This window comes from Trichomycterus rosablanca, chromosome 9 (assembly GCF_030014385.1).
Source record: "Trichomycterus rosablanca isolate fTriRos1 chromosome 9, fTriRos1.hap1, whole genome shotgun sequence".
Lineage (NCBI taxonomy): Eukaryota > Metazoa > Chordata > Actinopteri > Siluriformes > Trichomycteridae > Trichomycterus > Trichomycterus rosablanca.
Window position 1 is genome coordinate 14,085,864 of NC_085996.1, and position 15,132 is coordinate 14,100,995.

A 15,132-nucleotide genomic window follows, 5' to 3' on the forward strand; every position below is an offset into this window, starting at 1 on the left:
CAATACACTGTGTTGTGCACAGTTAAACCTCTGTTCTAGCAGCTCCTAATTTACGTCAGACCTAAAATAATTAAAATCTCAAAAATGCCATAAAATATGCTATATGGCAAAAGTATGTGGACACCAAACCTTGAACTTTTTGGTCATCTCTTTGCCTCTTTGCTCTTCCATGAGGTTTTGGTCTGTGACAAAATGTTCCCACTCAGTCAAAAATAGCATTTTTGATGTCAGGCACTGATGCTGGACAAGAAAGCTTTGATTGCTTTTAGCATGTCATTTCATACCAAGTGGCACAATCATGGTAGAAAAGGAAAAGCCCATTTTCCAAACGGTTAAAAGTTAGATGTGTCATTTTTTTTGCATTACAGTGCACTTAGTATATACTGTATACTGCATACTGCACTCAGTATATACTGTATACTGCATACTGCACTCAGTATATACTGTATACTGCATAATGCACTCAGTATATACTGTATACTACATACTGCACTCAGTATATACTGTATACTGCATACTGCACTCAGTATATACTGTACACTACATGCTGCACTCAGTATATACTGTATACTGCATACTGCACTCAGTATATACTGTATACTACATGCTGCACTCAGTATATACTGTATACTGCATACTGCACTCAGTATATACTGTATACTACATGCTGCACTCAGTATATACTGTATACTGCATACTGCACTCAGTATATACTGTATACTACATACTGCACTCAGTATATACTGTATACTGCACTAGTATATACTGTATACTACATACTACATATTAATACAGGTTGCCACACAGCAAAAATCCCTAATACCCAAGTGGACCTACCTCGGCAATCCCCTGTCTACATACAGGGGTTGGACAAAATAACTGAAACACCTGTCATTTTAGTGTGGGAGGTTTCATGGCTAAATTGGACCAGTCTGGTGGCCAATCTTCATTAATTGCACATTGCACCAGTAAGAGCGGAGTGTGAAGGTTCAATTAGCAGGGTAAGAGCACAGTTTTGCTCAAAATATTGCAATGCACACAACATTATGGGTGACATACCAGAGTTCAAAAGAGGATAAATTGTTGGTGCACGTCTTGCTGGCGCATCTGTGACCAAGACAGCAAGTCTTTGTGATGTATCAAGAGCCACGGTATCCAGGGTAATGTCAGCATACCACCAAGAAGGACAAACCACATCCAACAGGATTAACTGTGGACGCAAGAGGAAGCTGTCTGAAAGGGATGTTCGGGTGCTAACCCGGATTGTATCCAAAAAACATAAAACCACGGCTGCCCAAATCACGGCAGAATTAAATGTGCACCTCAACTCTCCTGTTTCCACCAGAACTGTCCGTCGGGAGCTCCACAGGGTCGATATACACGGCCGGGCTGCTATAGCCAAACCTTTGGTCACTCGTGCCAATGCCAAACGTCGGTTTCAATGGTGCAAGGAGCGCAAATCTTGGGCTGTGGACAATGTGAAACATGTATTGTTCTCTGATGAGTCCACCTTTACTGTTTTCCCCACATCCGGGAGAGTTACGGTGTGGAGAAGCCCCAAAGAAGCGTACCACCCAGACTGTTGCATGCCCAGAGTGAAGCATGGGGGTGGATCAGTGATGGTTTGGGCTGCCATATCATGGCATTCCCTTGGCCCAATACTTGTGCTAGATGGGCGCGTCACTGCCAAGGACTACCGAACCATTCTGGAGGACCATGTGCATCTAATGGCGGTGCCGTGTATCAGGATGACAATGCACCAATACACACAGCAAGACTGGTGAAAGATTGGTTTGATGAACATGAAAGTGAAGTTGAACATCTCCCATGGCCTGCACAGTCACCAGATCTAAATATTATTGAGCCACTTTGGGGTGTTTTGGAGAAGCGAGTCAGGAAACGTTTTCCTCCACCAGCATCACGTAGTGACCTGGCCACTATCCTGCAAGAAGAATGGCTTAAAATCCCTCTGACCACTGTGCAGGACTTGTATATGTCATTTCCAAGACGAATTGACGCTGTATTGGCCGCAAAAGGAGGCCCTACACCATACTAATAAATTATTGTGGTCTAAAACCAGGTGTTTCAGTTATTTTGTCCAACCCCTGTACTTCTGACCATCACCTATTGCTTGTTTTTCCAAAGGGACTTAGTGTCAGGAAAGCAAGAAAACAATTTCTAACCCCCCAAGCCCCCCTCTCCACACACACACACACACACGCTTCTACTCATGTTTTAAAGTGTGTGAATATTTAACCTGTGATGCCTCACCTGACTTGTTTTTCAGGTGTGAAACGGTAACACATGGTCGCCCTCATTATAAACTCTTGGCTCACTGACTCACGTACCATGTTCTGCAGTCGTAAACACGAATGGTCGATTTACCAAATGTTGTTTTGATAAATTGTCCCTTCTGTTAGCCTATAACTACCTGTCCATCTTTTCTTCCCAGTATTTCACATTTAACGTGGCACTTTTCACTTTTACTACAGTAACAAATCCAACAAGGAGGAGGCGGTGCTGCAGCGTAAGACAGCGGCCAGCGCTCCCCCTCCCCCCAGCGAGGAACAGATTTCCAGCAGCTCTGAGGACGACTCAGAGGAAGACCGGGAGGACGACACCGCTGCCTCTCAGCGCTACACGCCGATCAAGCTCGTTGAGTCACGTGACAATGTCCTTTCACAAGAGGTATGACTTTTTCCATTAAGGGAGGAAAAAAACAACAAACCCTTCCTGTATCACGTACAATCAGGACTCAACTACTAGAAACAAAGGCATCAGCAAAAACAAGCAGCTAGCCCTTTGTTATGTCCTTTCCAATGTCCAAGATGCGAGAATGGGTTACAGTCACCTTTAACAGTTAGTTCAGCTGGGCTATGCACAATGTACCCCAAGTTTAAAAAAAAGAACGTTATGGACATAGTCCAATATTTAATAGGTGTAAATCCTGACCCGGCCTGGCCGGCCACATTACAGGCAGTGTTCCACATTCAGGGAAAAAAAGGTGGGAAAGGATATCTCTTTGATGCCTCTACGACAGCGACTCCTTGTGTCCAGTCTAAGCACCGATACAAGCTCTGCAATGAGCAATACTTGCACACACACTATATTGCCAAATGTATTCGCTCATCTGCCTTCACACTCATATGAACTTGAGTGACGTCCCATTCTTAATCCATAGGGTTTAATATGATGTCGGCCCACCCTTTGCAGCTATAACAGCTTCAACTCTTCTGGGAAGACTTTCCACAAGGTTTAGGAGTGTGTTTATGGGAATTTTGGACCATTCTTCCAGAAGCTCATTTATGAGGTCAGACACTGATGTTGGACGAGAAGGCCTGGCTCACAGTCTCCGCTCTAATTTATCCCAAAGATGTTCTATCGGGTTGAGGTCAGGACTCTGCGCAGGCCAGTCAAGTTCTTCCACACCAAACTGGCTCATCCATGTCTTTATAGACCTTTTGTGCACTGGTGCGCAGTCATGTTGGAACAGGAAGGGGCCATCCCCAAACTGTTCCCACAAAGTCAGGAGCATGAAATTGTCCAAAATCTATTGGTATGCTGAAGCATTAAGAGTTCCTTTTACTGGAACTAAGGGGCCGAGCCCAGCTCCTGAAAAACATCCCCACACCATAATCCCCCCTCCACCAAACTTTACACTTGGCACAATGCAGTCAGACAAGTACCGTTCTCCTGGCAACCACCAAACCCAGACTCGTCCATCGGATTGTCAGACAGAGAAGCGTGATTCGTCACTCCAGAGAACACGTCTTCACTGCTCTAGAGTCCAGTGGCGGCGTGCTTTACACCACTGCATCTTTGACCCTTTGCATTGCGCTTGGTGATGTAAGGCTTGGATGCAGCTGCTCGGCCATGGAAACCCATTCCATGAAGCTCTCTACACACTGTTCTTGAGCTGATCTGAAGGCCACATGAAGTTTGGAGGTCTGTAGCGATTGACTCTGCAGAAAGTCGGCGACCTCTGCGCACTATGCGCCTCAGCATCCGCTGACCCCGCTCTGTCATTTTACGTGGACTACCACTTTGTGGCTGAGTTGCTGTTGTTCCCAATCGCTTCCACTTTGTTATAATAGCACTGACAGTCGACTGTGGAATATTTAGAGATGAAGGAAATTTCACGACTGGACTTGTTGCACAGGTGGCATCCTATCACGGCACCACGCTGGAATTCACTGAGCTCCTGAGAGCGACCCATTCTTTCAGCCTGCATGCCTAGGTGCTTGGTTTTATACACCTGTGGCCATGGAAGTGATCGGAACACCTGAATTAAATTATTTGGATGGGTGAGTGAATACTTTTGGCAATATAGTGTATCAGGAGTGAGCTTGGGTATAGATGTCATGCATGAGGCAAAGGTTGACATTTGAAAATGTAACATCTACATTAAAAATAATAATAATACAAGGGGATTGTTGTACAGTGCTGGCATTTCATGTGCATTTAGGTCTAATATCAGTGTTTAAAAACACACAAAAAAATTTTTTTAGGGCTAGTAAAGCCCAGTGCCGACGTTTCTGCTCTTCATGTTGTATTTCCTGGTACTAACGTAGACTGTGTTAAGTAACAATGGTATTCCAAAGTACTTGCAAGCCCATGGCTGTCTAGTGGTTCAACAGTCACATGAAACCATGCATAATAACTTAATAATGCTGGAACAGGAAAGTTGCTTACAGTTTATTAATTAAATTAGAGCTCTAACCGGATTGGTCAATGGCTAAAAAACCTACTCAATAAATGAGAAGGGTGTTCACAAACTTTTGACTTCCACCTAACATCACTGAGCACAGATAAAGTTGCTACCCTCCACTGGAAATCATTACCAGACTAATTAAATGCCACCACGGCCAATTATGTTGCATTAAAGTTTAAAGCAAAATGTTTGAACTCAATATCTGGGTAGCTCATCTGTTTCCATGGAAGCACTTTTGGTCTCTAATACCATCCTCCTGCATCCTCTCTCCTCCCTTTTATCTCCTTCCTATTTAATCTTCTTCTGTTAATCAGTATCTCTCGTTTATTTTCCCAACTTAATTGCCAGGTGAAATTTCATTCCAGTGAAACTGACAAGAGAAACGAGGAGGAATCAATCCGAGATGTTAACAAAGTGCATCAGTTATGCTGAACATGATGATTTTTTAAACATACATCGATCAGCCATAACATTAAAACCACCTCCCTGTTTCTACACACACTGTGCATTTTATCAGCTCACTTACCATATAGAAGCACTTTGTAGTTCTACAATTACTGACTGTAGTCTATCTGTTTCTCTACATACCCTTTTTAGCCTGCTTTCATCCTGTTCTTCATTGGTCAGGACCCCCAGGTATTATTTAGGTGGTGGATGATTCTCAGCACTGCAGTGACACTGACATGGTGGTGGTGTGTTAGTGTGTGTTGTGCTGGTATGAGAGTATCAGACACAGCAGCACTGCTGGAGTTTTTAAACACTGTGTCCACTCACTGTCCACTCTATTAGACACTCCTACCCAGTTTGTCCACCTTGTAGATGTAAAGTCAGAGACGATCGCTCATCTATTGCTGCTGTTTGAGTTGGTCATCTTCCAGACCTTCATCAGTGGTCACAGGACGCTGCCCACGGGGCGCTGTTGGCTGGATATTTTTGGTTGGTGGACTACTCTCAGTCCAGCAGTGACAGTGAGGCGTTTAAAAACTCCATCAGCATTGCTGTGTCTTATCCACTCATACCAGCACAACACACACTAACACACCACCACCATGTCAGTGTCACTACAGTGCTGAGAATGATCCACCACCCAAATAATACCTGCGCTGTGGGGGTCCTGTGGGGGTCCTGACCATTGAAGAACAGAATGAAAGGGGGCTAACAAAGCATACAGGAAAATAGATGGACTACAGTCAGTAATGGTAGAACTACAAAGACACAGCAGTGCTGATGACGTTTTTAAACACCTCACTGTCACTGCTGGACTGAGAATAGTCCACCAACCAAAAATATCCGGCCAACAGCGCCCCGTGGGCAGCGTCCTGTGACCACTGATGAAGGTCTGGAAGATGACCAACTCAAACAGCAGCAATAGCTGAGCGATCGTCTCTGACTTTACATCTACAAGGTGGACCAACTAGGTAGGAGTGTCTAATAGAGTGGACAGTGAGTGGACACGGTGTTTAAAAACTCATACCAGCACAACACACACTAACACCACCACCATGTCATACTAATACTTTAATAATACTGCAGTCAGTAATTGTAGAACTACAAAGTGCTCATTACTAGCCCTAATTTGCCCATATCACTCATCATTTATATTTTTCTACGCTTGGCTTACACACCTGTTAGCAATGGGTATGGCTGAAACACTTGAACTTAATTTTGTCAGGTGTCCACATACTTTTGGGTATTAACTGTGTTTTCGTCTTGCATTTAGTTTCTGGCTAGCAACATGCCCAAAAAACCCTGTGTTGCTTTAATCTTTATGTCTGTTACGATGGCTGCAGCCCTGCAACCAAATACATTTACGGTCCATCGGGGGTGTGTGTGGGAATGGGGGGTAAATAAAACATATAAACTGAACTGAAATAAATAACAGTGATGAAAACAGTGTTTATTTTTTTCTCTCGTATAACACAGATACCGCTCTCACGTGCACTAGTCTTGTGTTTTGCACTTTTTCTCTGCAAGTGCACATCCCACACGGGTGACTCAAGCTTTTTTTGTCATGTTGCCATACCAACCGGGCTAGCTGGCTGTATATTTGTTTTCTTGCCATGGCAGAAAGGAAGGGAAGAGGGAGGATTGTTAATTGGTGATGCATGCACATTTGCTGCATGTTTTCATCTTCACTACCTCTGCTCTCGTTGTTTCAGCTGAACCTCTGTTAGGTCTGTTTTATGGTTTTCCATCATTGCTGATTGTTTGTTTCTCTCTCTGTGTGTTAGCTAAACCTTCATACTTTATATGGACACCTGATCATGAGCTTGTTGGACGTTCTTTTCCAACTAATGGGCATTAATTGGAACTTTCCACTCTTGGCATCCATAACATCCTTCATTGTCCTTGTAATGGCTTTCCACAAGAATATGGGTGGCACAGTCACAGCAATAAATGTCCTGGGTTCGATCCCCAGGTGTGTGGAGTTTGCATGTTCTCCCCGTGTCTGTGTGGGTTTCCTCCGGGAGCTCCGGTTTCCTTGCAGATGTTCGATTACTGTGCACGTTTCGGAGGGGGCGTGGAGCAGCCTCGTCCTCCCCAATCAGGAGCAGGGACCGGCATTAGTGAGAGGATGATTGACGGGTAGAAATTGGATGCGCTAAAGTGGGAGAAAAAGGGGTAAAAAAATAGATTTTTTTTTATCCTAATGAACAAACAAACAAACCACAAGAATATGGAATTTTGTGACCATTTAGTCCAAGGGTGTCAAATTCATTTTCAACGAGGGCCACATCTGCATTATGGTGGCTCTCAAAGGGCCGATCGTAACGTATCCTGCTGGGATTGCATTCTGCCTTTTAATTCTTGGACAGTTTGTTGTTTTTTTGGAGGTTAAATTCTGTGTTTGGTGTCAAAATGCCATATTGATACTGTATATTTATAATGTATATCTACATTTATATTGTACTCCTTTACCACAGACACGGCCTCATAACACAAGAGACATACTGTTTTTTCACTTTCCCATCTTTCATTAAATTACCTTCCTTCTGCTTCAATATTTCTCAACATCATTTAGTAGTGGGATGTGGTCACTTTGCAGGTCACAAAATTGGCATGCATTGTGGGAGATGCAGTTCATTTTTTACAGTGTATTTGCTTAGAGTTTTTCTCAGCTACAGTTACGTTGGTTTTATTTGCTTCCCAACTGTACACTGTGTGCATCAGAATGGAGTAAAACTACAAAATACAAACTTAATACAGTACATGCACATACAGTAGCTGTAAATAAGTGTTACATCTAGTACAATATGAAATTTAACCAAACGTAAAATAGCACCAACGAGTTTTGTATAAAAATACTAATTGCTATAGTAACGGTAACAACCGTATTTAATTACATAATTACGGTAAATTTGTAACTGAAACGCTGTAACATACTCGCTAAACATTTACAAACAACTGAGAATATAAATGTCTACTACTAACAGACGATGCTTCTGTATTGGATTGCAAGAGAATAAATTCTATTTATTATTGTTTACGCTACTGACTACGCTACTCCGCGTTCTTTTGTCGCTAAAACGTAAAAGTGACATGGCTTCTTAGCAAAGTCAAAGTTAGTTGCCATGACTACGATGTCAACGGTTGCCAATATCAATAATATGGTCTGCAGTTTGAGCTACAGTAGCCCTTCTGGTTGTTTGAACCAGATGCCATAGCCTTTTGCTTATAATTCTCCACATTCTCTACTGGGGACAGGTCAGGACTGCAGGCAGGCCAGTCCAGTACCCGTACCCTCTTCTTCCACAGCCGTGCCTTTGTAATGTGTGCAGCATGTAGTTTTGCATCGTCTTGTTGAAAAATGCATGGACGTCCCTGAAAAAGACGACGTCTTGAAGGCAGCACATGTTGCTTTAAGATTTCAATGTACTTTTCTGCTTTAATGCTGCCATCACAGAAGTGTAAATGACCTTTGCCAAGGGCACTGACACAGCCCCATACCATGACAGACCCTGGCTTTTGGACTTGTTGCTGATAACAGTCTGGATGGTCCTTCTCGTCTTTGGTCCAGAGCAAAAAAGACCTGGAATGCTGATTCATCTGACCACAAAACACTTGCACTGTGTGATGGTCCATCCTAGATGCCGCCGAGCCCAGAGAAGTTGACGCAGCTTCTGGACATGGTTAACATAAGGCTTCTTTTTTTGCACAGTAAAGTTTTAAGTAGCATTTGTGCATCTAACTCTGTATTGTAGTGCTTGACAAAGGTTTTCCAAAGTAATCCCTCACCCATGTGGTTATATCAGCTATTGTTGAGTGGTGGTTCTTGATGCAGTGCCGTCTGAGGGATTGAAGATCACGGGCGTTCAGCTTAAGCTTGCGGCCTTGGCCTTTATGCACTGAAATTCCTCCAGATTTTTTGACTGGTTTAATAATATTATGCACTGTAGAGGGAGAAATATGCAAATCCCTTCCAATCTTTCTTTGAGGTTCATTGTTTTTAAACATGTCAATCATTTTCTCACACATTTGTTGATAAACTGGAGATCCTCTGATCATCTTCGCTCATCAAGGACTCAGCCTTTCCTGGATGCTGCTTTTGTACCAAACCATGATTACAATCACCTGTTTGGAATCACATCATTATTTAGTTTTTTTACCTAATTACTTGCCCTAAATTGCCCCCGTTCCAACTTTTTCTGATTTGGGGTTGAAGTAGAAAATTGCACTGTCACATTACAGTGTATCACAAAAGTGAGTACACCCCTCACATTTCTGCAAATATTTCATTATATCTTTTCATGGGACAACACTATAGACATGAAACTTGGATATAACTTAGAGTAGTCAGTGTACAGCTTGTATAGCAGTGTAGATTTACTGTCTTCTGAAAATAACTCAACACATAGCCATTAATGTCTAAATAGCTGGCAACATAAGTGAGTACACCCCACAGTGAACATGTCCAAATTGTGCCCAAATGTGTCGTTGTCCCTCCCTGGTGTCATGTGTCAAGGTCCCAGGTGTAAATGGGGAGCAGGGCTGTTAAATTTGGTGTTTTGGGTACAATTCTCTCATACTGGCCACTGGATATTCAACATGGCACCTCATGGAAAAGAACTCTCTGAGGATGTAAGAAATAGAATTGTTGCTCTCCACAAAGATGGCCTGGGCTATAAGAAGATTACTAACACCCTGAAACTGAGCTACAGCATGGTGGCCAAGGTCATACAGCGGTTTTCCAGGACAGGTTCCACTCGGAACAGGCTTCGCCAGGGTCGACCAATGAAGTTGAGTCCACGTGTTCGGCGTCATATCCAGAGGTTGGCTTTAAAAAATAGACACATGAGTGCTGCCAGCATTGCTGCAGAGGTTGAAGACGTGGGAGGTCAGCCTGTCAGTGCTCAGACCATACGCCGCACACTGCATCAACTCGGTCTGCATGGTCGTCATCCCAGAAGGAAGCTGACGCACAAGAAAGCCCGCAAACAGTTTGCTGAAGACAAGCAGTCCAAGAACATGGATTACTGGAATGCCCTGTGGTCTGACGAGACCAAGATAAACTTGTTTGGCTCAGATGGTGTCCAGCATGTGTGGCGGCGCCCTGGTGAGAAGTACCAAGACAACTGTATCTTGCCTACAGTCAAGCATGGTGGTGGTAGCATCATGGTCTTGGACTGCATGAGTGTTGCTGGCACTGGGGAGCTGCAGTTCATTGAGGGAAACATGAATTCCAACATGTACTGTGACATTCTGAAACAGAGCATGATCCCCTCTTTTATATAATGGATAATAATGGTGGTCACACAAAATATTGACACTTTGGGCACAATTTGGACATGTTCACTGTGGGGTGTACTCACTTATGTTGCCAGCCATTTAGACATTAATGGCTGTGTGTTGAGTTCTTTTCAGAAGACAGTAAATCTACACTGCTATACAAGCTGTACACTGACTACTCTAAGTTATATCCAAGTTTTAGTTCTATAGTGTTGTCCCATGAAAAGATATAATAAAATATTTGCAGAAATGTGAGGGGTGTACTCACTTTTGTGATACACTGTATAATCTTATATTTATTTTTTCCTGTGTAACAGCAATCCTATGACCATTTCCTTTATCCCAGGGAGATCCCTAATACACCACGGGTGTGCAGCATTTTCTAAATGAAGTTCTGCTGTTCTGATGAACTGTAGCAGACCTGCTGATTGTATTAGAAGTAGAAATGTGTTGAGAGGGAGGTTGAGTGGGTTCAGTCGTACCATGGAGACACTAACGAATGTGTCACCGATGCCGTGTTAGTTCTCTACGATGCTGCAGCTCAGATAGAAGATATTGTTACTGCAAAGCCGCCTCACACCACGACCTGGCATTCAGCCAACTGGATTGTAGATGGTACTGCTTTGTTTCAATTATAATGAATACAATAGATGTTCTGTTAACATCATAAATTATACGTTTTCTTGAACGGTGTGTAGCCAGAAATATGTGGACACCTTACCCTGAGCTTGTTTGACATCCTATTCCAGACTCGTTGGCATTAGTATAGTTACCGTCCTCACCCTTTTAGTAGAAAAACTCAATGAGGTCTAACTTGTTTGTTTTATGGCTTTACAACTGACAGGGTGTCCAAAACTTTGCACATTCTGCAGTAATTATTATTATTATTATTATTATTATTATTATTATTATTATTATTATTATTATTATTATTATTATTATTATTATTATTATTATTATTATTATTATTATTATTATTATTATTATTATTATTATTATTATTATTATTATTAATTATTATTATTATTATTATTATTATCATTATTATAGGCGGCCTTTGACTTTGTGGGTAGCACTGTTGCCTCACAGCAAGAAGGTCTCGAGTTTGATTCCCAGGTGGAGCAATGGTTTCCTCTGGTTTCCTCCCACAGTTTAAAGACATGTAGTCAGGTTAATTAGATATACTAAAATTGCCCCAGTTGTGTGTGTGTGTGTGTGTGTGTGTGTGTGTGTGCCCTCTGATGGACTGACTTTTCCTACCTTTCGCCCAGCAAAATGCACCCCTGCGACCATGAATGAATGAATAAATTGATGAATTATTATTATTATTATGATTATTATTATGATTATTATTATTATTATTGTTAGTATTATTATTATTATTATTATCATTATTATTATTATTGTGTTGTTGTTGTTGTTGTTTTGTTATTATTATTATTGTTATTGTTATTATTATTATTATTATTATTATCATTATTAATATTATTATCTCTATTATTGTTATTATTATTATTGTTATTATTATTATTATTATTATCATTATTATTATCATTATTATTGTTGTTGTTGTTGTTGTTGTTGTTGTTGTTGTTGTTGTTATTATTATTTATTACTATTGTTATTGTTATTATTACTGTTATTATTATTATTATCATTATTATTATTATTATCACTATTATTGTTATTATTATTATTATTATTATCGTTATTAATATTATTATTATTATTTTTGTTATTATTACTGTTATTATTATTATTATCATTATTATTATCACTATTATTGTTATTATTATTATTAGTGTTGTTTTGTTGTTGTTGTTGTTGTTTTGTTATTATTATTGTTATTGTTATTATTACTGTTATTATTATTATTATTATTATCATTATTATTATTATTATCACTATTATGTTATTATTATTATTGTTATTATTATTATTATCATTAGTATTATCATTATTATTATTATTGTTGTTTTGTTGTTGTTGTTGTTGTTGTTGTTGTTGTTGTTGTTATTATTATTATTTATTATTATTTTTATTGTTATTATTACTGTTATTATTATTATCATTATTATTATTATCACTTTTATTGTTATTATTATTATTGTTGTTGTTGTTGTTGTTATTATTTTTATTATTATTGTTATTGTTATTATTACTGTTATTATTATTATTATCATTATTATTATTATCACTATTATTGTTATTATTATCATTGTTACTGTTATTATCATTATTATTGTTATTATTATTATTACTATTATCATTATTATTGTTATTATTATTATTACTGTTATTATTATTATTATTATTGTTTTCATTATTATTGTTTTTATTAATATTTTTATTATTATTGTTAATAATAATAATAATAATTATTATTATTATTATTTTTATTATTATTATTAATATTATTATTATTATTATTATTATTACTATTATTCTTATTCTTATTGGTGCAGTGATAAATTATGCTAGCTCACTATCACTGGGTTTAAGGTTTAAATCACCAATGGTGCTATCAGCCAGCCAGGCATCAACATACAGACATGATCTGCTATGTCCCGCGATGGACTGGCATCTTGTCCAGGGTGTGTTACTCCATTGCGCCCAGTGATTATAGGAAATCCAAACCCAGAATCTTCAGATTAGGTCTTAAAAGGTGAAGGTCAGAATCCAAACTGATCAAGTATTTAGTGTTAGGGTTAACAGAGAGGGCTGATTATTTTGGTAAAGATGCTGAACACCAACCATTATGTTTTCTGTCTCAATGCCATTAAGACACGGGAAGTTATTAGCATCCACTTTTTAATTTCCAAAACAATCTCTTGAAGAAGAACATCACACAACTGTGTATTGTTGGTATTACAGTAAAAGGATGCTTGTAATATGCCTCAAAGGTAACATATGTTGAGAGGGTAAAAAAAAGATCCGCACCAGCAGCATATTTATTGCACAGAGTAATTCTAAATTATTAAAAACATGTTACACAAGTGAAAGCTGAAAAAGTACAGACTATATAATTGACCATACATCGATCAGCCATAACATTAAAACCACCTCCTCGTTTCTACACTCACTGTCCATTTTATCAGCTTCATTTACCATATAAAAGCATTTGTAGTTCTACAATTACTGACTGTAGTCCATCTGTTTCTCTACATACCTTTTCAGCCTGTTTTCACCCTGTTTTCCAGTAATCAGGACCCCCACAGGACCACCACAGAGCAGGTATTATTTGGGTGATGGATCATTCTCAGCACAGCAGCGGCACTGACATGATGGTGGTGTGTTAGTGTGTTTGTGTGTTTTGCTGGTATGAGTGGATCAGACACAGCAGCGCTGCTGGAGTTTTTAAATATTGTGTCCACTCACTGTCCACTCTATTAGGCACTCCTACCTAGTTGGTCCCCCTTGTAGATGTAAAGTCAGAGACGATCGCTCATTTATTGCTGCTGTTTTAGTTGGTCATCTTCTAGACCTTCATCAGTGGTCACAGGACGCTGCCCACAGGGTGCTGTTGGCTGGATATTTTGGGTTGGTGGAAATTGCTAAGATGTTGGTGTCACTGCAGTGCTGAGAATTACCCACCACACAAAAAATACCTGCTCTGTGGTGGTCCTGTGGGGGTTCTGACCATTAAAGAACAGGGTGTAAGCAGGCTAAAAAAGTATGTAGAGAAACCGATGGACTACAGTCAGTAATTGTAGAACTACAAAGTGCTTCTATATGGTAAGTGGAGCTGATAAAATGGACAGTGAGTGTAGAAACCAGGAGGTGGTTTTAATGTTATGGCTGATCAGTGTATAATTGCTATTTTACTCATCAATATAATTACTAATTATTAGATTAAATGCATTACGATTAAAAACATGATCAAATTGTGTCAGGGCATAGATCAGAACAAGGATATAAAGCAATATCTAAGCCTTTAAGAAGCTTGGAGCAACATTGAACCCTGTTATGGTTGGCTGTCCAGTCAAACTGGGCATCTGGGCAGGAAGAAACCCATAAACTGCCACTCTTAAAGGGCTTCCTGTGCAGAGATGGATGGACAACTCTCTTCGTAGCACTTGATGAATCAAGACGGAGCCCGTTGTTGAGTATTAGGCTTAATAAATGACAGCCTGGAATTTGCTTATTAGCATGTGAAGCATGGGGAAAATATTCAGAAATCTAGCTCCCCAACAGTGAAATGTGGTGGCGGTCGCATCATGCTATTGGGATGGTTCCAAAACCTCAATTTTCCTCTAAAAAACCACATACTGTACTGTTTTTTTTTACATGTATTGTTGCCATAGAGAGGAAAAGCATGTGTCACATGGTAAGAAACCATTGTGGTGTGCCCATGCTTTTGCTTCTCCAGGTTTGGGGGGAAGGGAGGGGTGGTTAGGAAACATTGTGGTGCCCATGCTTGACTCCAAAAGTCTGTTTGGGTATCAGTTTTGGCACTATATGTCTCACCCTACTATCTCCCAATATGACCAAATATGGCCTTTTAGACACTAGCATATTGGACAAGGAGGCCTGGCTCACAGTTGACTTTCCAATTTGTCTCGAACGCAGCCAGTGTAGGTTCCTCCACCAAAGCTGGAATCATCTAATGTGTTTTTACAGATCTGATGTTATACACTTGTAAGCTATGGGTGCGCTTGTAAGCACTTGAACCTGATCACACTTTTGGGCATTGT

General features: G+C 40.1%; 1 protein-coding gene across 1 annotated transcript in view; it reads left to right on the plus strand.

The window, feature by feature from the left end:
• fig4a (FIG4 phosphoinositide 5-phosphatase a) overlaps positions 1-15,132 on the plus strand; it is a 116,428-nt gene that overhangs the window by 87,156 nt on the left and 14,140 nt on the right. Inside the window, exon 21 of the mRNA XM_063001933.1 lies at positions 2,493-2,688. Coding sequence (XP_062858003.1) covers positions 2,493-2,688 — 196 coding nt within the window. The remainder of the gene's footprint in view (positions 1-2,492; positions 2,689-15,132) is intronic.